Genomic DNA, 27,880 nt, shown 5'->3' on the forward strand with positions numbered 1-27,880 from the left:
GCTACATTCATTCTTCTACCTTCATGCCTTGGAGCAACTAGGAAAATCTGCAAGCTGGCACAGAGAAAAAAATATACAGAAAGCAGCTGATGCATCGTAAGACCCTTCTGTAATGTGGTAGAGTAGAATTTCCTTTGGCTTCCAGCTCTGATTTCAGTTGTATCTACTTTTTTGCTTCAAGTAGATTAAGTCCTGACTTCATTCTGAGTGGTGTGGTAAGGGTTTCCACTCTCAGTCACAAAAGACCAGGATTTTTGATGTACAGAGATCACATTACAAGTGTAAGTTACACTTAGCAAAGTATAGCAATTGCAATAGCGTTGAATCACAACACAGATGTGATCTGATTACCAATCTCTATGATCTGCTTACTGTCATGACACTGGGCATCCCCAGTCACAGAGGGAATCTAGGCAGGAAGGCATGGGTTGAAACCCGCTCAAGGCCATTATCGAAGAATTTCTCTTTGAAATTCTTCATTAGTTGTTCAGTTTTTATACTCTGTGTTAGCCTGGGCCAGATATATACTCTGCCCATGGAGGTTTGACTAGTGCAGGGAGGCATTCACACTCCTTTGATGAGCTGAGGGAGAAACATTTATACCACTGGTGGATCATTCAAATGTGCCAGCTAAACCACTCAGCTGGCATAGCTTTTTATGTAAAACCAAGGCCAGCCTTTAATCCCCTATATCTTGGTATAAATTTAACTTTCCTTGAAAACAGCTGTAGTCACTAACTGCCTATCTTCTTCCCTGGGCTTCACGGGCACATGGCCCTCTCCCATCTTCCCTGGGCCTTCTTCCATGGTGAGGCTTCACTGATGGGGCACAACCTCTAATGCTGGTTGCCTGCCTGTGTTTGTGCTGATTATGTGCAAGGATGTAGGGTCAAATTTTGCCCAAGATGCAATGTATTTAAGAAGGTTATCGGAGAGTGAATTTATGGTCTAACTGATGTATTACGTACTCTTAAGTTATGCAAGTGTCTTAAATTTAAAACTTGACCTGAAATTTGATACTTTACACATACAGACATTTAATGATTATGTTCATACTATTTTCATGAATCATGAATCTGCAGTTTTCCTGTTCTCTTTGTCACCTGTTCCACCAGACTTTTTTTTTTTTTTTAAGGATTTATTTTCCTTTTGCAGTGTACTGTAATTCATTTCATGAAGGATCATTTTGTTCTCTTTACACCAGGCTCCTTTTGAAGAAAGGAGCTGCTCCACTCCAAACCAAATGCCAGACTCTGCTTAGGTCTAAATGATTACTGGCTTTTATACTATTAATTTTACAACCTAAAAGGAGAACAATGAGGCTATAAATCATCAAAGGAAGCTGCATAGCTATTAACAATTCATCTGTGCTGCTAATACTTACCAGGTTTTACTGTGTGCCCCTGTAGTAGAAAGCAGTAAATATCACTGGATGGTTTGCATAAAAATACAGAAAGAATAATCACAGATTTTTAAATGCAATGAAAATAAACTGTAATCAATAAAGGAGAAGCAAGCTACAAAGTCAATAAATCTCAACTATTGACTGACTATACAAATTGGACAGGTTAGCAGCTAATTGGTTGGCTTGCACAAGCAGTATGTTTAACATGGCTTTAAAGTGAGCATGCGAGTCACTAACTTCAAATGTCAGAGGACAGCAGGGCCATGACCACCAAGCTTGGTAATTAAATGTCATACTGGTTAATTGCAGCAACAATCAGGAGATGGAGTTAAAAGGATCAAAAGGAATCAGTTGAATAGTTTTGTATTACTCTATGGAGGAGGAAAGGAAAGTGATTATCAAGAAAGATATATAAATGTACAGTAATTGCAAAATCAGTTTTGGTTAAAGCCTTATTTTAAGGTTAGACTAATACAGTAGGGTTATAAGCTGTTTGAATTGTAGAAAGGTGTGTTTGGGGCCAGTGGAAATTGTCATGAAATAAATCTGAAGGTGATTCCAATCCATACCTATATTTTGGTTGTCATTTTTCTTTTTGTTTAACCAGTAGCCATGACAAATTACATTTTTGAAGATGCAGAACTGATTGATTTCCAGTGTGAAAGGTTAATGTATACATTCAGGCCATCACATTGATTTCTCTCTATAGATAAATCTTTTCATGGCATGGAAGGAGAGTAGACCTAACTTAAGGATTGTTCCTCCTGTGGTTTATAATTTTTATAGCTTACTGCTGCATAGAACTCAGTTCAGCTGAGCACTTAGAAACATGCTTAATTGTTGTGCTGAATGAGGACCACAATATATCAAGTAGCATATGCGTCTGAAAAAACAATAATAGTACTGCTATAAAAGATGCAACCCTGTATTATATTACCCACTTCTTGATGAAAGGGTGGTAGGGAGCCAACCAGACACACAGGTGCCATTCATGCTGCTGCAGAGTTGCTCCGCTGTTCTGGTAAGGGTGACTATGAAGTCCTAAGTGGAACAGTAATGTAGAGTATTATAGGTGGTGCAATCTGTGAAGAAAAAGCTCTCCATGAAGATGTAAACAGAAAAGAGATGTCAAAGCTAATTTCATACAGTGATTCAGTGTCCAGTTGGGTAGGAACACAATATAAATAGTTTAGTTATGGAAAAAGAAATATATATATATATATTATAATATATTATATATATATATATATATTATATATTATATATTATATATATTTCTTTTTCCATAACTAAACTATATATATATATATATATATATATACACAATGCTAAACTGTTTTGAAAGCTTCCATACCTTACTTTCTCCCCTGGCATTCTGCTGTTGTTTCAGATACAACCAGAAGATACCAATTTAAATTTTAGAGGGGAAATGAAGAGGAAATTACCTGTATGAATGGTTCTATTCTGATGTCTAAATTCTAGATTCAAAACAAAGTTCTTGGTACTTCTCTATTCTTCATTACTTCCATAATTGCTGAAAACTAAGCCTTTTGCTTTAATGCCATATGGGTATTCAAAAATTCTGATTGTGCTACTAAATTAATCTTACTTTCCCTTCTGTTGTTTCTGTTTATGATTTTTTTTTGTTTGTTTGTTTGTTTGCAGGCTTGTTTCCTGCAGTGCTGAACCTGGCTACTAATGCTCTCATCACAGCCAATGCTACCTGTGGAGAAAAGGGCCGAGAAATGTACTGCAAACTTGTTGAACATGTTCCTGGACAGCCTGCAAGGAATCCTCAGTGCCGTATTTGTGATCAGAGGAGTAGGGTTCCACACCGTATGTGTGCCATTTTCATTTTGTTTGTATTTTTTCCTAAGCGTATTATTCAGGAATTTTAAGACCAACTGACAGGTTGTGGAAGAGAGATTAAAAAACAAAAATATAGATTGTATGAAACATCTGTCTTATTCTTTTTAAATTAGGTTACATGTCTATATTTCATTACTTTTTCAAAGTCTGCTAACTGTTGAGGTATATGCTTCAAACTGAAGCTTCTAATTTGGAAATTTAAAGTGGAGCAACTAAATTCAAATTTAGGAGATCTAAGTATCTACAGCTGTCATTGCATTCTCTTAGTATATGATCACCATGACTCAAAAGCAGTTTACTTTTACCTTCATATCTATGTGGGGAACTTGAACATTTTAACAAGTCTAATTAACATCTGAAATTTTAGTTTAGAGCTAACTCTGCTTTTACTTTATTATGTTCTGGACTATTTTTATTAGTTTGATGTTAATTCAGTTTCACTGAATCAGCAACAATAGATAAGATAATGAAACACTACCTGGTTGAATTGCTTATTCTATTTTTGTTAAAACTGGTCTTTGCTAATAGTTCCTAGTAGACTCATGACAAGCAAAATCAGTTTTCAAGTATGAGTTTGTTATCTTCTGTTAAGAGCATAACGAGTGAGGATGTTTTCTTCAGTTAAGAATAGTAAGAAAGATTAGAATTAAGAAATGATTGTACATGTTTGACCTTTCAGTGTAAGAGGTAAATAGCATTAACCTTCCTTATTTTGTGTGTACATTAGCATTGTAAATGGTAGAGTAATGAAGAGATATAGCTTTTAACTGAATATATGCAGGGTTGGAAAAAACTTAGACTCTGAGTCATAAAGACAATTTCTTATTTTTTGTTGATTTCCCTGTAAAACCTATCTCAGATCTATTTATGCTTCACTACTGCACATGCTTACAGCCACAGAAAAGTAGAAGACATCTAATCTATCCACTAGCTCCACAGAGGATGAACACAGAGTTTGAACACAGAGGATGATAAAGCTGTGGCTGTATCCTTTCAGACAGAATTTTGTTTAGCCTCTCCTTAGAAATTTCCTTTCTAGGCCATCTGTCCTGCAGTTATTCTTCTTACAAAGATTTTTTTAACCCCTACTAATAGTTAATCTTTGTCTTCCTTGCTGAAGTTCAATTATGTTATCTTTTACCCTGACCCCAGTCAATACAGGGAGTAGATTAATCCAATTCTCTTCACAAAGGTCTTTTATTTAGTTAAGAGTTGTTCGTGGGGCTCTGTCTGCTTTCTACTCTAAGATACCCCTCTTCTTTCATTCTTCTCACAGGTTGTGTTTTCTAGAACTCTTAATTATGCAAATGTCATTTCTATGAATTCTCTGTAGAGGTTTTAATCATTATTAAATTTCACCTGAGTGCCTAACAGCACTGAATGGAGATGAAGGTTTGCTTCAGAATGGACAGATTATATTCCTGTTTATACATTCTACTTAGATATTTCCCTTTCCTAATGATGTGACACTATTTAGAGATGTTTAGCCAGTGTTCCATTATAGTCCCCAGATGCTTTTGTGCCAAATGACTACTTTTCAGTTGTTCCCCATCCTGAATTTGGACAGCTAATTATAATTGCCTGGCTATATACTAGTTCAATTTATAAACTCAGTTGAAACCTGTTTTTTCCCCAAGACAGTTTTCCAGATTTTGATTTCTTCTTTAATTATAATAACCACTGCCTTCTGATGAAAGGTCTTTTTTTTTTTTTTTTTAAAGGATATAAGCATTCAAATATATGTTACATTGTAGTAGTAGCTGTCATTTGGAGAGGCTTTCAGAGCCTTTTTGAAACATTTAGACTGGCAGAAATACTGTACAATAGATTCTATATTTATAGATGGATTTTTAGAGCAGAATACAAGTTTTCTCTCTCTCTCTTTTTTTTTTTTTCTATCAAGCTTATTTAATTCACAAAGCAAATCTGAAATGGAGATGGATTGTTTTGTCCCAGTGTCTTCCTATGATACCAGACAGTACAGACTCATTTTTATATAGATATATGTATGTGTATATGTACATATACATAGATATATATATATATACACACTCATATATGAATGACTTGAATGCTTTCTGTCTGTGTTTTCCTCCACTCATATAAAATTTAATCTGCCTGGCTTCAGAATGGCTGGTCTCTCATTGCCAGCCACTTTTCGTTTTAAGGTTTTGAAACGTCCATTTGGCAGAAGGAAGTGCTTTATTTAAACAGAGATGGCTCATTAATAAGAGAGCCATGTAATGTAACCAGACTTTAAATGATCCCCCTGGAACATGTGAGTCTGCTGTTCCTCCCCTTAATTACTGTAGTAGGAAATGAACACAAATTCCCTGGTTAATCACATGTGAGCCCAAATTAAAGAGCACAAGTTGATGGGTTCAGTCTGTAAGTTCTCCCCCTTATCATCCATCAGTGAGACTGGTCCTTGAACTGCATTTGCAATCCAGTTCTTCTTGCAAATATTATATTCTTTTCTCTTCCTTTTTAAGTATGGAAAACATATCAGCAATTAATCAGTGTTTTCAAATTAATTATTATTACTTTCATAATGGTGATTACAGTTAATTCATCTCCCAGCCCACCTTCTCCTGACGTGTCTTTACATTGATTACACCTGAAGAGACTTACCTCAAAATTTCCAGTTAGCTTTGGTCACAATCATGGAGGATCTCTGAGTTGGATTTGCTAGTACTCATTCAAAGTCAAGATTTGTAGAGATGATCAGAGCTGTGAGAATTGACAAAATGTAAAATGTGGGTGTTTTCTTTATTTTTCTCTTTAGTACCACTTACACCACCAGTATTCTATCTTGCAAATATGGGTGCCTACTAATGCCTAATAATGAATCTGATATTTAAATAATTTTGGGGGGTATTTTGAATTTTGAGAGCTGATGTCTTTCCTCACTCCCACAAAGCACTTTAGTTGTATCTTTAAATATGTTCAGGCAGTCTGGCTTTCTTAATGAGCTAGGACTTGTATCCTCCACAGGTGGCTGATGTTGTAACGGAGAAACAAAGAATATCAATCTGCTTAGTTGATTTAAATAATAGAATAACAAGCAAATTAATCAGTTCATGAATTCTTTGGAATTGTAGGACTAGCTAATCATAAAACTTATTTCAGTTTCGTATAAAGAAAACTTGTCTTTTTGGTTTCTCCTGCCTTTTTGTATTCTCTTGACAATAGAACCTGGGTCAAAAAGCTTATTATTTTTGAATTAATTTTCAGTTATTTTCCCCATAATGTACAGTCTTGCTCTAGGCAATTACAGATTTCAAAATATGTAAGACTAGAACCTTTGTATCCTTTAAAATTGAGGTTATGGTATCCTCCAGTTTACACAGAAGAAAAGCAAGAATTGGCCAAAAAAAAAAAAAGATTTGGAGATTTGACTAAATGCAGTCTAAGTAACATAAAAAATACAGCATTTCACTGTAATGTTAATGGTATTTTCATGTTGAAATCTGTGAAAAGTTTCATGCTACAGGTAAATTTATGTTCCTATTACTCTGGATTTATTAGGAACGCTGACACAGAGTAAACACAGACGTGAAAAATAATGCATCTTGGACTTTGATCTGATGGTCTGTTCTCAAGAGAACTATCTTCGTATGCACTTACATGAGTCAGAATATTTTCTTGATGAGAAGTATACTCTAGTAATTTCTGCATTATTATCCTGTCTGCATAGAAAAGGCTTAGAAATTCAAGTACCAGTATTACTGTAATTCTGTTTTCCCTGCAAGTCAGATCTCAGGTTCCTGACTTGTTGTGTGCATTGCAACATTTAGTCATCTGATGATTTGATGATCTGATTTTTTTGCTTGGAAGATCACAGGAAGTGCTCATACCATTTGATTTAAATACCTACATTTTTAACACAATAAGTGTTGGCTCTGAGTATATTTAATTAGGTGTTATGAATCACCTTTGGGATGCTAGCCAAAATTAGCTAACATTAGATGGGTATCTTAGTAATAGTAAGCACAAGACTGCAACCCAGGAGTAAAAGAAAAATAAATTTCTTGGTTTTTATATTACTGCAGTACCTCATTAGTCCTATAATTGCTTTTTAATCTGGATATTAAAACTAAAACCATTTAGTTCTCCTAACAGTACTGAATTATGTTTATTTTATGTGTTTCTAATGGTCTTAACAGAACGACATCCAATAACAAATGCGATTGACGGCAAGAACACTTGGTGGCAAAGCCCTAGTATCCAGAATGGGATTGAATATCATTATGTGACCATTACACTGGACCTTAAACAGGTAGGCTTCTGGTGTGTGTTTTCTTCTGCAAATGCTTTCTTTGTTACACAATAGTTAATTTGGTTTATTTTCCTCAACGCCCTGTGTTGCTTTTATATTATGAAGTTGCTGTGAGCTTCTTCTATAGCTTTTGACTGTTCGTATGGATAGTGATGACTGTGATCTATTCATTGTAACATAAGGTACTGAATTAAAAATAGTTCGTATGCACCTTTATGAAGAAAAAAGTAAAATTATTTAAAATATAACATATTCAGGATTTTTTTCATCATTTCTAATTTGGTTCTTAGAAACCAAATAAAAGATGGAATAATTCCATGTACCAGTACTGGCTGAGGTTTGACCTGCTGGAGAGCAGCTTTGCAGAGAAGGACTTGGGAGTCCCAGTGGACAAGTTAATCATGAGATAGCAATGTGCCCTTGTGGCCAAGAAGACCAATGGTCGGGACCCTGGCTTGCACTGGGAAGAGCACTGCCAGCAGTTTAAACGGAGGTGATCCTCCTTGTCTGCTCAGCCTTGGTGAGGCCGCATCCGGAGTACTGTGTGCAGTTCTGGGCTCCCTGGCACAAGTGAGACACAAAGCTACTGAAGTGAGTCCAGCAAAGAGCTGCTAAGATGATTGAGAGACTGGAGTATCTGACATATGAGGAAAGGCTGAGAGAGCTGGACCTGTTCAGCCTGGAGATGAGAAGACTGAGAAGCGATCTCATCAGTGTGTATAAGTATCTGATGGGAGGATATAAAGGAGATGAAGCCAGATTCTTTTCTATTTTTTAGTGGTGGCCAACAATAGGACAAGAGGCAACAGACACAAACTGAAACATATAATGTTCTGTCTGGACATGAGGAAAAGCTTTTTAACTGTAAGGACTGAGTACTGAAGCATGTTGCTTAGAGAGCTTGTGGATTCTCTATGCCTCAAAATACTCTAAAGCCATCTGGGCCCAGTGCTGGGCAACATGCTGTAGGTGACCCTGCTTGAGCAGAGAGGAGTAGACTAGATGATCTCCAGGGGTCCTTTCCCACCACAGCCGTTCTGTGATACTTTTTTTTCCCACTGTATTATCATTGGTTTAACTTAGGCTTGAAACCGGACTACCCTTATCTTCTTTTTCTTCTTCTCATTTATCTGTCCTTGAAGAGGGCAATAGCTGATTATCACTTATGGAGACTTGAATAAAGCAGAGGTGATTAGAAAATAAAATGAAAATAAAGATACCACATGTAGCACATTAGTGTGCACAAGCGCACACACACACACACACACACCACGCACAAATGACATTTATAAGAGGTCATAGTCTAAATTTTAGTCCAGAATGCGGAAGTTCTGTGATGTTCATCAAACAATATGGTGATTGCATTTCTAGTTTTTGTCTTTTGTTTCTTGAAAACAAACTGTCAGGTAAATTATCTAAAGATAAACATACCTGTAAGTAACTCTTGGTGCTGGAGTACTTGGAGAGTGCTAGACATGGTCTCTTATTCCTTTATACCTGGAAGAGAGTCTGAATCCTGGAAGTATCTTTCACATTCTGACTTTGGAGCCCGCATAGTCATGTTTCATGAGAGCCGTACACCTGGACACACATCTGCAACAGTGTTCCAGATCCAATTTTCTTGTAGTTCATGAGACTAAACCTTTTTAAGGAGGCTTGTGTTAAAATGTGTTAAGATGTAGGACATTAATTTAAAATGTTTGCTTGAACTTTTAAAATTATTAGTTAGTTTGCCAATACAACAAGGAATTGTCTGTGTTGTTGGCTATGGCTTATTAAAATGGAAATAGCTCTCATGCTTTAGAACTAAATTAGCATTCTTGTTTTCCTTTGCCCCAGAGATTTTCTTGTGCAGTTTAGGCCTGGTCTGCTGAACTAGAACAATACAATTTTTTTCTTTCCTATGGTGTCAGTATCTAGATTGTTTTGGTAAATAACCAAATGTGTGTACTTCCTAAAGCTTTATATATATAGTCATAAAAATGTTGTACAGTAGTTAGAGATAACTATTCAAAGTGTTTGAAGAAGTGAAATCCCTTCAACTTTAGAAGGCACCAACAGGTTATTGGTCAGGTAGGAAAAACACAGAAGTTTCTTTCACACACATTTGAGATGTCATGTAATATTTTTAAAGAACTTGTATCTGTGATGGAGACTAGGTTCCTAATTCACTAAGGCATCTTTGAAATTTGTACCCCTTGAAAAAATTCCATGTTAAAAGCTGTGACTGTTGGGCTCTGAGCATGTTTGCTAATTTATGCTTGGTTCTTAACCCTTCAATTTTTAAGAGTTTAGCCATTTCTAAATTTATTGTGTCTTATCTATTTCACAAGAGTGTTTTGACATACCGTTCATAGCTATACATCTGCAATTAGTTTTTACAATGCTTTTCATCCAGCAAGTGCATAGAAGGTCAAAATATGAATGCAGATTTATTTGGTAGAAGTTCCTTTGTAATGTTCATGGAATGCTCAGTAAAATTCATACCAAGCTGAGCTGCCCTGGTTCCTAAAAGTGGAACTACAGATCTGATTTCACCAGAGTAGGTCTCTTGGTGTTCTAGACCATTGCATCTATGAAGTGTTCACAAATTATAAAAAAGACAAGTCTGCTGTTCTGCATCTTTTGCTCCTGCTGGTTGTGCAAGGACTGTGACTTTGGCCTTAGGGTGATGGGATAGTTAAAGTGCAACAGAAGTAACTCAGGTCCTGCAAGTCTTAGGAGGATAGGAAATAAGCCTTCTCTTATTTATAAGCTCCTTCTCTTCAAAGAGTTGTGCTCTTTTGTTATAAGTGCAGAGAAAAGACGTGGCAAAACGGAAATGCAGGGGCTTCCAGGGAAAGCATATTCCCCATACTCATGCTATCCCAAATCCTCAAGCTTTCACATTGTTGTGGAAGATTAGCAGAGTACCTTTAAAGAAAATTGGCAAATACACAGGAAAATTAGTTGGCTCTCTGAGGTGAGGTGGTCAGCCCATCTGTTCCTAATTTCTGCACACATCAGGACACTTTTATTAACAAATTCCCTGCTGTTGTAGGAATCTAGGACATTAGCAGTATCCTTGGTACAGCAAAGATACTTGTGGCAAGAGCATATTTGTGTGGTTAGGTGCTTTATTTTTTTTAAAGGGTGCTGGAATATTTTATTGTAGTGTTCATGGAGCTCAGATGAAGCCAGAGTTGATACTTTGGCAAGTGACTCCTGAACTTAATATTTGCAATTTAATTTCCAGAGATTGTGTGTAGGTAATCCTTCCCAGTCATATATTTCTAAAGAGTATAAGTCTTTCTAAAGAAGCTAAAATGCCAACACCTCATAAGGTTTGGTTCAAGAGTAAGAATCATTGACTAAGCAAGCAGTCATTTTAACTGTAAAGCTACTGCAGTACATGAATTCTGAATTTAAGTGCTGGTAGTGGCAATTTCTTCATCTTTCCTCCCTCCCTTCACCCCAAAGAGAGAATTTTAAAAAAGATTCTGAAAAAGTAGATTCTAGATGGAAATTACTGTAGTCCCACTTCCTGCTGAAGTGCATTGCAATACTTTTTTAAAATACAAGCTTTTAGAATCATGGAATTTACTATTGAGAGGCACATGTGATACTTTTGGGAGGTGGCATTTCAGACACTGTGTAGAGAACTGAATAAGTGGAAGAAGGATGAGAATGTTTGCCTTTCACAGAACTGTTTTGAGAAGCATTTATGAAAAGCAAAGAGCAATACTATGCTTATATTAATTCATTATTTTTATTTCCATGTTGACCCGCTATAATTCAGGTGGAGAATTTTTTTTTACCTGTTCTTTTTTTATTATTATTGTTCATTACTTGGTACACTTGAATGGCCATGAGCAGAAACACAGACTCATACATTTCATCTTTTTTCTTAGCTCTTCTTCTTAACAGTACTGCCAGGAAGATTAAAAGAATTGCAAAACTGAATGTTGTGCATTTGTTTTTGCTTTATCTACACAACATTGCAGAACTAGGAGACTCTGGCAGAAGACAGACATGATAGAACTAGTCAACTGTGACAAGCTGAGCGGAGAAATTCAGCCTGGGACATGAAAATAACAGGATAGGACTCAGACTAGTATTATAAAAGCTCAGTGTGGTAGTCTGTGGGAAGAGTTTAAAAGGGAAAAAAAACCCTCTCCCATTAATGAAAGAAGACAAAGAATTTGAGTGTGTGTGTGTGTATGCACACATTCACCTTCAAGCTGAAAAAAAATCATTAAGGAAGAAGAGTTCCATGCAAAATACTTCTATTACTTCCTTGCTGCTATGAATAGGCAACTGCAAACATCAAAAATAATATATAGTTAGTACATCTATAATATATAGATAGCACATCACAGCTGAGTTATGTGTACCACATGCAAAAAAATGCATGATGAGTCATCATTTTGGTCCTTTATTTTATACTACTCGATTAAAACCAAAAAGCCTGTATTTTGGGTTGCATGCAATGCATGATATGTTTATATAAAACTGACTGATACACATAATGTGAAATATGACCTTTGTCGAACACTTGGGTAAAATCTGAAGCCAATTGAGGAAAACATACGAATATTGATACTTCGTTGTGTCTGCCATAGCAAAGACTATGAGCCCAATGGGAGAAGACTTCTGTTTATTGATGCTGAGCACTCAGCCTCCTCACTGTCCACTTCTCAGGAGATTTACTTTGAACTATGTTCTGGACCATGAGCTGAATGTCCATTAAGCAGTTCAAATGAATCAGCTTTGCTTCTGAGCGTATTCTCCTGGTTTTGTTACATCTGAAAGCAGTGCATTTTGTGAGCTCCAAGGTCTATCCATGATGTGAACCAAGACATGGTAAATTGAGGCAGTCAGGAGATACACCTCCAAAGCATGCACCTTGTGTGAACAAAAAAAGTTAATGTGGATGTGCCTGTGCAAGCTTTGCATTTGAAGTCCGGTTTTTCTATTAAGCCTATCAAATGCTGAGCACACAAAAATGGTGCTGTTCCCCCGTGACTCAGGCAATATTACTGACTTGTGCTTGGAGAGAAGAAGCCTCCTATGAAGAGACGTTGCTTCTCATTTGCTCTATGGTTTGCTAGTAAGACTCTGCTGTGTCGACAGTCTGCAGCTATTTGCAGCTGTGAGATCCCTTGATGCACAACACCAGCCAGATCTCCTGCGGGAGCACAGCTCTTTTCCAGGGTTGATCACTGTCACACAGAGGCACAGACCACATTTTTGTTTACCAAAGGCAACATGAGGCCAGTATGTCTAATACAGTCATCCAGATCCATGCTGAAGATGCTGTCCATATGTTGGCCGGGATGAGATAGGTTACTTGTCCCTGATACATTTACCTTAAGGAATGACTGTGTTTAATGAAAGATTATATGAGCAGTTAAATTCCTATTTTCATCACCAGTTTGCTGCCCATGTCTTGCACTCTTTCCCCTCCTTTTTAAGATTTGATTGTGAGGGTTACACAAAGATTACTGTAGGAGATAGTTGTGTAATCGCAGAGATGAATTTGTCTTTCCTCACTGGCCATTTCTTCGTGCTTCTAGCAAGTGAGATTGTTTCTGTTTCACTGTCCCTGTCCAAAGCTAGACTGAAAACACACATTCTAGGAACCATGTCATATTGCAAATTAAGGGGCAGAGGCAATGAATATACTGAGTCTGCATCCCTACCCAGTTTATTTTCCCCTTAAGGGAGAAATAGACAGGTATTTGATTCTTGACCACTTAGAAGTCATGGGATGAGTTTGTATTCTGGAAGCATATCCCTGTTGCCTGGTTTCAAAAGCTAATGTAGCCCGTTGGGCAGACTGGTGTCCATCCAACTGAGCCATGCAATTAGGTCTGGTTAGAGTAATGCTTAAGGATTGACTTGAATTTCTCTTGCAGAAAAAGTGAAATACAGTGTAGATTGGATGGAAGGATAATTCAGAACAAACTGCTTCTTTGAATACAGGTTTATGTTTTCTATTTTGACTGATAATAGTTAAACCAAAGAAAACCCATGGAATTAGAACCAATTGTTGCACCCAGCCATACTGAAATAGTGTTTACACACTAGCCAGACAGTGGTACAAAAGATATTAATATATATTGCTAGGGAATCTTTGATTTTCATGTTAGATTTTCTTTTTTTCTGGAAAATAGAAAATATTTTCTGTTGAAAAAAATACAGATAGATTGCCATGAAGAACTTCGACATCAAATATCTTATCAAATAATAGCTAAAGGAACAAACAGAAAGTTAATGGCACTATTTAGTCTTGTGTTACAACAACCAAATTAGTAAAATTAAATGCCAGTTGGTCTTCACATACTAAACTTGTAAAATGTGGCCAAACATTCTTCTTAGATTTATGGCCAGTATTTTCTATTTTACTTTTATTGACAGTTTTGTGGTTGAGGCACTTCTGTAGAAGTTTCTGTAAAGGTATAAAGCTGGTGGCTTTTCTTTGTCCCCAAACCAGGAAGTAACCTCACAGAAATTAAAATAAATCCAGTGAAACATCTCAGCAGCAAATGTCAATCTGTTACATCTCTTTGCTCAAGTGCATAAAGAAAGAAATATGAACAGAAGCAAATACTGTGGTTTTGTGATTACTTTAACCTGTTCTGCATGTCCCCAGCCTGGCTAAACTTTCTTACTCCCTTGATCTGGCACTCACTTGATGCAGCCATGCAGTGAACCAGATCCATTCCTCAAGTTGGCTGAAAACTAGTCTTGCCTTGTTTATCCATCTTTTTTGGATGGATAGGCTTCTGCCAGATCAATTTTCTAATTTGGCTTAATGCGTGAGTTTTAATGAGTTTAATGTTAGCATAAGGGAGGGTCCAGGAGCATCTTTCTGGAGGTAGTAGAGAAATCAGTTCCACCCCTCTTAGAAGCAGCTGGCATGCTATGCCAGCTTCAACTGATCATGAAATTTAAACATAAGATACTAGTCTGCGAGTTCTGGAAGATATGAGATGCAGTGCCTGCCTGCATAACTTAGAGTTATCATGGTGCATATTTTCATATTTCTTGCAGACAAATTATTCTGATTAAAAATAAGGTAAACATTTGAGAATAGAAAGCATTTAATTATCTCAAAAAAAAAAAATCCTAAGGCTGGTTCTCAGGCTCAGTTACACCTAAGTGCTGATAGACTGTTAAAGCAAAAGCCCTCAAAAAGATGCAAGTAAATGGAGAAAATGAGACCATCAAACTAATGAAAAGAGAATGATGTTCTGTTGAAGATCCCAGCCAATTTTTGCACTCGTTAACTGGATGCTAGTTATAAAACCAATTTGTTTATTTGGTTGCTTTTACAGACTTGAATCTGAACATTTCAATAATTCTCTTCCATTTCTTCAGGAGAATATGATCAAATAGAATGTATGCATGTTAGTGCCAGATATTATCCAGGGTTCAGTTTTTAACTCAGAATTAAATTTCCCATTTTCGTATCATTCAGACAAAAGCCTAAAGAAAAATGAATGATCTTTGTCTTACCCGAGAGTCAAGAGTGCACAACTCTGCCAGCTGTAACTCCAGTACAGCCTCATGCATTAAGGTGCTAGATATTCTAATAAATGTTAGTAATGTTACTCAAGTTGACTTTTCTACAGCACTAAGAAAGAAATGCTTTTCTTGGGTGGAGAAGTAATGCAACCTGCAATGCTAGGAAGCCATTATAGTACTGAAAAATCATTTGTAATATCCAACATATACAGTGGTGCTATCTAGGTTAAGTGGTTGTATTAACCATAAATCTCCATAGGATTCTTTTGCCCAGTCTTTACAGACTCTAACTTTATTGCTCTGTACTTTGTCAGAAAGAATATATAAAAGTAAACTATTTCTTTGTCCTTTGTATCCTAATACACACCCATAAAGATTAAAAAAAGTTCAAGAATTTATAGTTTTTTCTTTCTGAGGTCATTTGCCTTAAATTTTGCCTAGATGTCTACAACAGGTATGCATACCGTTTTTCCCTTTCCAGTTTTAGATCTTACTAGAGCTGCTATTCTCCTTTCTGTCCTTGGGCAAATAGTTTCAGACAGAGGTCCTAAATACTGTGTTATAGCTTCAGACTCCTGAACCAGCACATGCTGGTACATTTTCGCATGACTATGAGGCTTTCTTCTGATTTTATATTATTGGCAATTCTGGTGCTGGAGAGAGTCACAGAGTCTGGAAGACTCGTGGCATGACAGATATTGGGATCAGTGGAGGCTGGGGCTTGAACAGATTTTTCTTGCTGAGAAAATGTCATGAGCGAGTAGTTTATAGTGAATCAAAAACTAACTTCAAAAAAATCACTTGCAACTGATGCTGGTGATCATGAAATAGAATAGTGCTGTTGTGGAGATAGCACTTTATCACAAAATTGTTTTTAAAATGTAAGTTGTAAGAATTCACTGGGCAACAAGAGTCAGTGGTAGGCAAGATCAGTATAAAAGCTAGTAGTAGGAAAAGAACAGCAGAAAATGTATTAACAGATTGATTATTCATTGACCAAGTTGCTTTTTGGTAATGTTATCTGCATGAGTTACAATTTGGCAGAGTAGAATTTGTAATAGCAACTTTGCCATATGAATGACGTGTAGCTCTTTGCAAGATTGTACCAATGCTGATACAGTGACTTGAAATATGATTGAGGTTGTCTTTAGTTTTCTTCTGTTTAAGCTGGTACCAAGATGTAAAAGTTTTGGAGCAAATATCAGTATAGGCTAGAGGGTAAAATACTGCTATTCCTAGTAACATGCGCAGTAGACCAAAGCTTGGTCAAGAGCACTAAATTTGATAATCAGCATTTTTCCCTCATCCCTGCATTGGTCTAGATTTGTTGGCAGATCTTAAACCGTTCTGAGAAAAAGTAATAATGGTAGTAAAGTAAAAGTTTAAACAGAACTTGGGCTGTGTAAAGTCAGCCATGTTCATTGAACAATGAGAATTTTTATATATATATATATATATATATACATTTCCCTTTCACTATAATAAAAAAGTATCAGTGACAAAATTATTCTCTCTGCTCTTCGAAGTCTGTGTACAGCAGAACACATGCTCTGTGGAAGCACTTAGTACCTTCCCAGTGACATGTTTTAAATCATCAATAAAAACACCCATTAATGATTTTTGTTTATTTGTTTAATTTGGACATGTATGCATTGAATCCTTACAGCTACAAAATGTGGCAAAACGGAGCCTTGGTCTGTTCTTACACAGAACATACTTTGTGTTGAAGAATATTTTTCTCTTACAGAGTATTATGTTTGCTAATTATTCATAAGAAAATTCTGTTTGTAAAAAGGAGAACATGAGATGAAAGCATATAAAAAAAATCCATCTCAGAACTCTCTTTGTACATTTCATATATCCCCTGCTGTGCCATACAGCAACATATCCATGGCTAAAGAAGACCTGAGGACAATTCAAGAAATATTAAGAATCAGAAACTCAAATGTTTGCCGGAACATGCATACACTGCTTTGATCTGGAAATCAGATTGAGAATCTCATTTCTTTTCCAATTTCTTCTTTCTTTGTGCATGCTTTTGAAATTTCTAAAGTTTACTGACATGAGACAGGTTAGAAACTTTGCTACAGTATTCTTTCAATATTGTAAGTCATTTCAATGTTCAGAAATGAAGCAAGGTATGTGGAAGTAAAGGCAAAAGCCTTAAAATAGTTTTGAGAAATCTTTTTTGAGAAATACTTTCAAGTATCGGTTGGCTATGATTTTGGTAGGAAAATATTGAAGTTTTAGCTTATTATAATGTAGAATTTGCTCTATGGTAGTAGTACGGCAGTTTCAAATCTGCTTATATCCCTTTCTCCCAAGTGCATAACAGAGGGATGTCACCTCAGACTAAAATAAGTATTTATTTATATGCTGTATAGTATTTAGCATTGTGTTGAAAAGTACAGAAACCATAACCTTGAAAATGGTTGTTAAACTTCAAATTTTTAAAAACATTTAGTGAGAATACTGCCTTTGCACAGGGGAGTCACTACTGGACTGGACCCAGACTGAATATCAGTTTTTGAATCAAGCAAAAAAATGTTTTTTAAAAATTGGTGTTTTAGCACCAAAATAGAAGAACCCTTGTGTTCTCCTCTCCTGTTGTCTGTTGTTTGAAGAGGAAAAGTTTGAATATTGGCGTTCTCATCATCTCATCTCTCCATATTCTCTCTCCATGGAAAGAAGCAATTACTCTTTGGAAAAAAAAAAAAAAGTAATTGTTTTCTCCCATTGTTTAAAAGTGTGATGAAAGGGATGGCTGACTTTAACCCTCAATTCTGGACTACACTAGACCAATGGTGAGCAGCAAATATCATCAAGAGAAAAAAAGCTATTCTCTTTCAGACCTTCACGAACAACTGAACAGTGGGCAATGGAGAAAACCAACAGAGAAAATTGCAAAGAACAGCACTGGCATTGCCAGGAACTTTACGAGTACTGACTCCCTCCATTTAGGTTAATGTACCTTAGGTATTTCAACAGCTGGACAACTGGAGAGTTTTGCAGTTATTCGACATTTTATAAAGTGCAGTTTTAATAAACTTTGATTTTAAATGTTAAAAAATTGCTGTAAGTTGTAATCATCTTTTACTTAGAACATGAGGGAAAGTGAGACATATCAATAGAAAAATCTATTTTTCTCAAGACTAAGAAAATGTTTGTAAAGGAACCCTGGCCTCTTTAGCAGTTATATACAGCCTAGGGAGAAAGTTGAGATTGCCGTTTTTCGTGGAGGCATTTTTGAACTGATTTCAAAGTGCATATTGAAGATTACAGTTTTGCTGATGTTGACAGAACTGAGCTTTGCACGAGTGAATTTTTTATCTTATTAGAAGAGATGTAAAATTTCTAATTGAAATTTCGTTTGCTTTAGAGACACCCATCATAGAGCTTTTCAAGTTGTACTATGCTTAAGTCTTCCTTATTTTTTCCTCACAAAGTTCTGGGGTCATCTTATGTGTGACATTCTTTACAAATTTGCTAGGGCAGATAACGCTCTGCTAACTAGTAACCAAAATTGTTTTTAACAATATAGGGGGGAAAAAAAAATGTATTGGAATCAAGTGTGTGCAGCTTTCAGCCCAGATTCCCCATCTGGTAGCAGCATTTCATTTGGAAACAGCTCAGATGAACAGGAGAGATGCTGTCATTAGAAGGCAAACTGCACCATGGTAGGAGCTGTTCAGTTCTCCAAATTGATATTAGTTGATTCCTGCTAAGCATCTTTTTTTCCCCATGCCAGCATTTTCAATTACAGAGTTTTAACTGTGAGCTGAATGTTTGGAACCAATGCTACTGTCTCTCAGGACAGTGATAGGAAGAGATTTATGGTAGCTCATGGTTTGAAGAATTTTCAGAGCCACTCCATTCCTAAATTAGCCTTTTATTCACTCTGAGATACATATTGAAGTTTTAAAACTGCAGAATATTCTTACATTCTACAAGGTGTTTTTAAATAGCCTTTTTTTTTTTTTTCTTGTGTCTTGTATCAAAGCTGTCTACTCTCTGCTATAAATAACAGATGCAGGCAATAACTCAAAACAACAAACATGAACTGAAGTATGATGGACTACATAAAATTGTAAGGAATTGCTGTTGAAAACAGGAGCTGCCTCACACACTCAGGAAAACTCTCCTTTATCTCATTAGCAGAAGTAGCTGGACTTGGTCTCTGTTTCAAGATCATAAGCCTGTAGAAAATGAGGCTATTCCAAAAAAAAAAAAAAAAAAAAAAAACTACAAAGGTAATGTTCCATTTAAGAGAGATATGTGGTATTCTTCATATGAAGAAATCCCTAGGTGTTGTAACGGTGATTTCCATACCTGGTTGTAAAGATGGAAGTTACTGATAGATAAATTAACATTGGTTAGATATATGACTGAGGGTGATGCTCAGTATTAGAAGTCAGTGAGCCTGGTGGCCTGAGGGATGCGAGGCTGGGACAGCTTTGCCTCTCCAGGTTCAGCCAGGAGTAAGGCAGAGCTCATATTCCTGGGAGAGCAAGGGACATTCGCAGTTGCCCACACAGCTGTACATGAGTAGCTTATAGGGCCTTATGAGCACCCACATAAGCACACAGCTCTTGCACGAACCGACACGGCTGCACTGTCGTGTTCCTCCTCTGCTGCTGGTCAGAACTAAGGTTTGCTAGTGGCATGTGCATTCATATATGCATGGTACAGGTCACTCCAGTAGCTGGCCTTGGTCTCTCTGCTAGCTGGCCCAAGATCCTCCTGCTCTTTTCAGTTGCTGGTGCTTACACATACCACCCAGAGGCTTTGCTGCCTTGCTCCAACAGCTGCCTCTCAGGCTTCTTTACGCAGCGGCCAGTCCAGCTGGAAGGAGGTTCACCAGCCTTTGTGCATAGTCACTCGCAACAGCGTGCACATCCGCACAGAAGGTAATTAGGCACAGGATTTAATGATAGAATAGGACAGGCTGTGTGATGGAGCTCAGGCAAGCATGTGGACCAGCTAGCTGGTTTACACTTGACTGGTCCATTTTATCCCTTTTCTCCTCTGCTACCCTGCGCTTATTCCTTCCTCTCCCCTCCCTTAAGCATTCCATAATAAGCTTCACCCATTCACACACTTCCCTTCAAACATCCTGTGATAAGTCACACACAGTCCAAAAATGCTCTTTTTCCTGCTTATTGCAGTGAGCCCTGGGAGCCAGTCACCCCATTAATCTGAAGGTCGTTCTGTGACAGCCTCTTTGGTTGACTGGTCTGGATGGGTTCTGCACGGGGATGGTGGGTGTCTGCAGTGCTCGGCTGTCTCATACAGAACCTTTAAATGATTAGTTAAATAAGTCTGTGGGAGTCAAGAGATGTTTCTGGCCACAGGATTTAATAACATTTATTCCATCCTGCAAGGAAGCAAACTTTTGTCCAATTTCTGCTCTCTTCTCAAGAAGGAACACCATGTTTACTTGACCACTGAACTGGAATAACAATCAACAAGACAATGTAATTAAAGTAAGTAAGTAGCTACACAGCTTACACCAGATTGCTAATGTAAACCTCCATTAGAGATATTACACTCCTCTGTTGGGAAAATTAAATGGAAATACTGAAAATCTTTTACAGAATTGTGTGGTGCAGTATTTTTTTCTATGATGATATTCTGACTTGCATGAACAGTTCCTAACTGAAGGATTTATTTTTCAAATAGAGGAGCAGGTGGGAGTCAGGCACAATGAAATTTCCTGCTTCACTAGCAAACCCTATGCAGATTAATGATTCACTTCAGCTCTATCTGAATAATATTAGTGTAGCAAATTATCCTGTTCAGTAGGATGCACTTTCCTATGTCTTATGAGGCATTCCTAAGATACAGTGTGGTAACGTATGGAAGTTTTCCTCAAAATGTGTGTTTTGCACACAATTTTGCAGACTTCACTGCTGAGACAGTTACCAGTGAAAACGAGACCCAAGACTCATTTTGCTTTTCCTCTTGAGCTTCATATTGTCTACAGTTTGGGAAAGGCTCAAATGACTGTTTAGTCCATTTCCCTCCTGTTCCCTTAATTACACACGTGAGCAGAGTAAGGGGGAGAAGCACCAGCTGTACTTTGGCAGCTGTGCTAAGAGATTGTCACACCACTAGGCAGTTTGATATTGCTGCATATTCCCATTCATATCAGTAACCTTTGATTTTCCAGGTTACATTCTATCAAACTTGAACCAAAACAGGAGGGCTCTAAGACTGTATAGCTATCCCATCATTTGACATCAGTCAGCTTATTGGTGTTGTTTAAAAAGCAAAGCAGGCATCCATGCATCACGTTATGAGAATATGAGCTCTGTATTACAACTCATTAGGAAACTTGGCTCCAGAAACCAAAACAGGTTCACTTTTGGTTTTGGTTTGAAATTAACACTGTAACAGTAGAACCTAAGTGCAGCAAAGCTCAATGATGCCCCCAACTTTGTGGGTATTAGGATGGTCATGCAGGTAAATTCTAGCTGGTTGTAGTACAATAACGAGAATAGCATTGGCTAAGCAAATCCACAGTAAGGGAAATAGTCTTGTCCCTGGAGAAGATGGGTCTTCAATCAGGTAGAAAAGGGAGAAGTCAGTGTTGCTTTCGTAACAGACTTGCTCTGGAAACTATAAATCAGCTGCCATAAATTGTAGTGTCTTTTCTTCTGTGCCAGTTGTTATCCTTAGCTTGCTCAGAAAGCTTGATAAAGCAGTGAATGCGCTGTGTTTCTTGTGTGTATTGTGGCACTGTATGGAGAGCGTTGTAAAGGGTAACTCGCGACTTCTCTAAGTTGAGACTGCTGTTTTTCTTAAAATCCATAGTAAAGCAGTGTAAAACACTGTAGAACTCTATAAGTTCAACATATCCTGCAAAGAAAAGGTTCTAAAAAACATGCGTTAGATGCTGCTGACCTTGGCCCAGTCAGAGTGAGAAAGAAAAGAAAAATATCAAACAGCTCATGGATTTCAAGTCTCTGCTTGCTGCTCTTCCCTTGACTGCAGCAGGCATTAACAGTGTACCAACATCTAAAAATCCCGTCTCCCATTCCAGTTCCCTATCTCTGCCCATAGAAGAGTGTCTTTATTCAAGGCAGCCTTTCAGCTGGAGACATGAAGGAAAAAATGGGATGTTTTGCAGCTCAATGGGATGTAGGTATCTTGGCACTGCTGCAGAAAGCGCATGGCAGTGAGAGGCTAGGAGGGCAGCAGTCTTCTGGATCAGGCTGATAACCCACTGACTAGCAGCTGAAAAGAACCATTTACATGTGCTGTTTTATTTAACAAGCTTTTTCCTAGTCAGGTTTAAGAAGAATAATAGCCACCATATTTTGACCTGCAATGTGCTGTTTCCTTTTCGCCATTCTTTTTTTTTTTTAATAAAACTTTGCTATAGTTTTCTTGTATGAAATATATTAAAAATAATTAAAGCCAAAGGACTATAATAAATTATAGTCAAACGGTACTCTATCCCAGAAGGTAAGATCCGGACTTCAAACAAACCTGGAGCAGAATGTGCAGGAAATGTTATTAAAATAGGGCTCTAATTTGAAAAGTAATTTTAGAAACTTGCACTCTCCTACTCAGCCTAGTATTTCAAAGCAAGCAGACAAAAAAAGGACTTCCTGTTGTTTATGCCTCTTGGCCACACATCCCAGATATTTGCAGAACTAAATGTTTTCTGGCTAAAGGCAGTACTTAACATTGAATTGCCTATGAGCTTTTGCAGATTTTATGGCTTCTACAAAACTGTGGGTATACTGTCATCTAGGATCTAAACCAGAGATCTTCCAGTGTGGAAGTCCTCACAATGAATTTAACCTTTGTTATTCCCTTAACATTTAAGGAATGTTCTTTTAACGAGTTCTTTTGCTTGGAGCAAAATATTAAAAAAAAAAAAAAAAAAAAAAAAAAAGCTTTTGGAAAAAATACTGCAATCTGTCACAGTCATAAACAGAGTTTATGTGATTTGACTAGACAATGCAGATACAAATAAAAACTATTTACTGCACTGGATTCTTTAACTCAGGCAAATAACAATATACAAAGTAACTGTATAGAAAAAGTAACAACTCACGAGAAACTAACTTTAAGCAAGTTAGTTGCTTAAAATGTAGCTGTTACTTATTTTCCTCGGGAAGTAATAGAAGATACTCACTCTAGTTACTTAGTTATTTTGTTTCATTTCAAAAATCTTAATCATTGAGGAAGGAAGGGTGTGGGGAACTTAAGGGTAGTATTTAAATATGTACTTTTTTTTTCTCTTTATTGTAAATAACATTTGTTACCGTGATCAAGGTTAGTAATTGTGGCCACAGAACCTGCCTCAAAATGAGACTAGATAAGAGAGAACAATGCAGTGAAACAGGTTATTCCTGGACCCAGGAGTTTTTCTGTTATGTTATTAAAGGATGATGTCAATAATCTGAAATACCTTGCAGAATTATACACAGATTTTTCATGTTGAAATAAATCCAGCCTCACCAACTCCTTATTCCCACTGAAAGAAACTTGCCCGACTAATGTAGGGCCTTCTTTTACCTGCATTAGTAATTACCTAAATATTCATCAGATTTTACCATGGACTGAGTTTGAATCAAGCAGCTTCTTAAAAATGACTATTTATTATGCAATTTAGAAAACATGAGCTATTAAATCAGTGCTATTTTCTCCCTGATGGCTTCTGGCATCCTCATGTGCAGGACTCACAGCACTGCCTCTCAAAAACAGCAACTTCCTAAGCCCTTTGCTTTTCTAATAGACATAGATGTTTCCTTTCCTTAGCTTCAGTGTAGCACCTAGATGTTACTCTGTGGAGAGAGCACTGCCTCACTAGCCTATGTCACTCTGTGGCTGTGCATATCGCTTGTGGTTCACCTTCATGCAAGCCTGTAAACAGAAAGAAACCCAGATCCATCCATTGAAAACTCAGCTGAAAGGGACCATAATGAGCATTGATTACATGCCTCCATTTGTTTATAGTCATATTTGATGCATCTCTGTCCTATAAAGTTTATTTACGACTGCTGTGCAGAGCCACGTGATTTAACATGGAATTTTTTATATTTATATATCATGTGATTACTTTTCAGTGGCTTAAAACTAGTGTTTTTATTATTATTTCTTAAGAGCAATAAAGTTATGGCAGAGTTTGGCAACTGATAAACATTACAGAAAATATATGTCTATAAATGTGCACATAGAAATATAGTCATTTGTACAAATTGGAAGTACTTGAAAATAAACCTTACAAAACATTTGACTGAAGCCACAGTTTGACAATTATTTAGTAAGTTATGTAGAATTCAGAGTGTTTTTTAATTCTATTTCCAAATCTCAGATATCTCAGTGCAGATTAGCTTTTATAGCACAGTGAGTTTATTTCTATACTTAAAGAATTTAAATGGAATTTGAAGCCATATTGCATTTTTAGGGGGGAAAAAAATCAAAGAAGACCTTATCATATTTAATTTTCTTAGTTTAGCAGGTAATAAGAAAATGGAATCAATTCATAATCATATGTTTACATACATTGTAACAAACTGTATATTTTACAGGTTTTCCAGATAGCATATGTTATTGTGAAAGCAGCTAACTCACCTCGACCTGGGAACTGGATTTTAGAGCGTTCGCTTGATGGTGTGGACTATCAACCGTGGCAGTATTATGCTATCACAGACAGTGAGTGCCTGACACGCTACAATATTCATCCCCGTCCAGGAACGCCGTCCTATATAAAAGATGATGAAGTTATATGCACTTCTTATTATTCCAAGATCCACCCTCTGGAGAATGGAGAGGTAAGTTCAAATGTTATTCTATACTTAAGAACTCTGAAAATAATAATAATAATGATATGCTGAAATGACAAACATGCACCCTGAATAAATGGTGAATATATTGTGGTAGTCTTCGGAATGGGGACATAGTCTGGTTGCTGTTGTAGCAAGGTAGTCCTAGTGGTCTTATTTAAATGCATAAGATATATAACCAAATAAGCTTATTCTACAAAGTAAAACAAGATGTAGAAGAAAGGTTATGTGGTGCTTCTAAGCACTAGTCTTCTAGATGCTTTAGAAAGTTGAAATATGTTCCAGCATCACTTGTCAGCGCAGCTAAAAATGCAATGTGTAAGTCACATTTGCAGTCTCTGTATCAGCTGATCACTTATATAGTAGTGGTTTTATTCAGTGAGTTTAAGTTACAGCACATATATATTTTTTTTCTTTTGTAATAGCTTCAGCCTGCCCTGTGCCCCCGTTCATCCCTTCCCTGTTAGAGGCCCCTGCTCCTTCATTGTGAGCCTGGCCACAAGTCCTGGTGCAGTTATTTGGTTTAACGAAAGTATAGAAAAGATGTGGTGGATGTGAGAATGAGAAACAGCAGCTGACAGAGCTGTGTATTGACTGTGCTGTAGTGAAGTACAGTCCTTTCAGCTCCTTAAAATGGATAGAGGGTTGTATATGTACAGCAAATCCCAGCGACTGTATATCTGTCCTGTATTTCTTCACTGCTCGCTACCTTGGCAAATAATTTGGTAATTCAAGGAAATAAAGTGACTTGAATGTGGACTAGATCTGAAATATATATTTACTTAGAGATTCCTTGATGCCTAGCAGTGTTTTGTGAAATTTTAGTTTCAGTGCTTATCTTTTGGCTAAATCTTTCCGCTCTGTTTTTTAATTGTAAAATGTTTTATCCCCGTCTAAAGAAGTAAAATCTATTCTCTTTTTTTCACCTAATATGCAAAGTAACAAGCATGTGCAAAATTGTTACTATAATTGCTTTTGAATTCTGCTTATAGATGTGTGCATGTTGCTCATATACACAGACAGTTTTCAGTGCCAGTTGCAAAACCAGAAAAATGCCTCTTCCAATGTAAATATGCTGCTGGTATATTAAAAGTAAAGGAAAAGTAAGCTTGGATGTAAAGGATGCTGGTGTGGGTTATTGAATGTTAAATCACACTTCTAAAAAAAGCCACTATTTTCCATGCACCTAGTTGTATCATTTGAATGAGTGTTTGTTATTGTAAAATCTAGCATGCGCAGATCAAGTGGAATAGTAAGAAACAGTGCCCACGTAAGTGCTAAATGTTTTGAAAATATCTCCAAGTAGGTCCTTCTTGGGTGGTGAACAGACATGCAAATTAGAAGATTATCACTTACAAAGGGATTTTGTACCTTGTTTTGAAAGAATATTTCTGTAATAAAAATATAATGCTAAAGTAATTTTTCCAACACCTCATTTAATTTACATCATTCAGTTTCTTCGGTTATGTAATTCTTTTGCAAACAAATATTATTGATTACAATAGTCTACTGTCATGTTTATTATATACGCTCCTTCTGTTGCTAAGCCAGTGTCTCCATGTATTTTTTGGTTGGTTGGTGTGAGTTAAACAGCAAAGGGCCTTGATTCAGTATCTGCTTGTATATCCTTGACTTAAACATCTGCTTACACCATATTGACTTGAATGGAACTTAAGTCATTCATTATATACGCAATTAAGCATTTTTAACTGGGCCTGACATGCTCCACTTGGCATTCTTCTCTGAACCCAGTAAATGACAAGCATCTGACGTATAGTTTCTTTAAATGGGAAGAAGACTTGGAGGAAGGGAAGAATTCTTCTGCTGGATTTCAGTTAGCAGAGCAGAATTTTTGGATAAGAAGCATATTCTATGAAAGATGTATCATTTAAGCAACCATAAACAGCTAGGTATTAATCTGAGAAACAGCTGCTATAGAACATTTTCATAAGAGAAGCCTAAATTTTAGTATGTATACTCACTGGAAGAGTGTGTTTCCACATAAATGAATAAGCTTACATTTCTACCATCTTCTTTTTGCAGGTAAAACACTAGTCTCACCTGTCAGACTGGTGACAAGCTGCGTTATAAAAAACACAGCAGTCAAGTTAATACTTTTTCATGTTCCGTCAAACACGGAACATGAAAAATAACACAGTTCATACCAATGTCCGATTTATTGCAGTTGCATCGTAGGAGTTTTCTGACTTGCTCCTGGTTTTTCAGTGGAACTACCTCTGCATTTGCTTTTGTTCCAGGCAAGAACTTTTATTTTATGCACCAGACATTACAGGGATCTTTTTTTTCTAAGAATGACAGAGTTAAGAAATGCTCCTTAAATACCTTTCCTTTGCTTGAAAAATGTTGAGCTATTGAACCTTAATATTAAATTCCAGTGTGTGCTTGGGAAACCTGATCAAGTGCAGAAGTATAAGTCTTGCAGGCCAGCCCCAAAGCAAAATCTCTGGCTACAGTAGCATTTCAATTAAAACTTGGCATCTTAGAGAGGAAGAAGAATGCTTTCTTTGCACTTAAGCTTTTAATTAATATTTTATTCAGTGACTTGATTGAGAAGAATATTTTTATAAATTTGCATTTGAGCAAAACAGAGTTTAGACTTCTAATAATGTTACCATTTGTACCAGAAATAGCTTTTTAAAATATTCTCTCAGCCAATCACAGGATTAAAAAAAAGTACAAAGAAAACATTGACCAACACAAGTTCAAGTTCTTCTCCATTGAATATGAGTAAACAATCCATAGGCTGGGAATTATTTGCATGAAATGATTCTATTGAATATTTGCATGAATTAGAAAGATCATTGAGGCAACTTGTGAAAAAAAATGAGCACTTCTATATCTGAAATAAGGAAAAATCTCTCAAAAGTGTACACTTAAATGCAGAAAGATAGTTAAAATCCCGATTTCCTAACTTCTAAGATCAGGGATTCCTAAAAATTACAAGGTCAGGATATGTCATATATCACACTGCAAAGGCAGACTTTTAGCATATATGTT

General features: G+C 36.7%; 1 protein-coding gene across 1 annotated transcript in view; it reads left to right on the forward strand.

Moving 5' to 3' along the window:
* Positions 1–27,880, forward strand: part of LAMA2 (laminin subunit alpha 2) — a 336,063-nt gene that overhangs the window by 81,512 nt on the left and 226,671 nt on the right. The window contains exons 2-4 of the mRNA XM_088533890.1: positions 3,071–3,241; positions 7,441–7,553; positions 24,608–24,850. Of these exons, the coding sequence (XP_088390016.1) occupies positions 3,071–3,241; positions 7,441–7,553; positions 24,608–24,850 (527 nt within the window). The remainder of the gene's footprint in view (positions 1–3,070; positions 3,242–7,440; positions 7,554–24,607; positions 24,851–27,880) is intronic.

This window comes from Tinamus guttatus, unplaced genomic scaffold (genome assembly GCF_059628265.1).
Source record: "Tinamus guttatus ecotype Peru unplaced genomic scaffold, ASM5962826v1 Tinamus_guttatus_pri_ptg000525l, whole genome shotgun sequence".
Taxonomy (NCBI): domain Eukaryota; kingdom Metazoa; phylum Chordata; class Aves; order Tinamiformes; family Tinamidae; genus Tinamus; species Tinamus guttatus.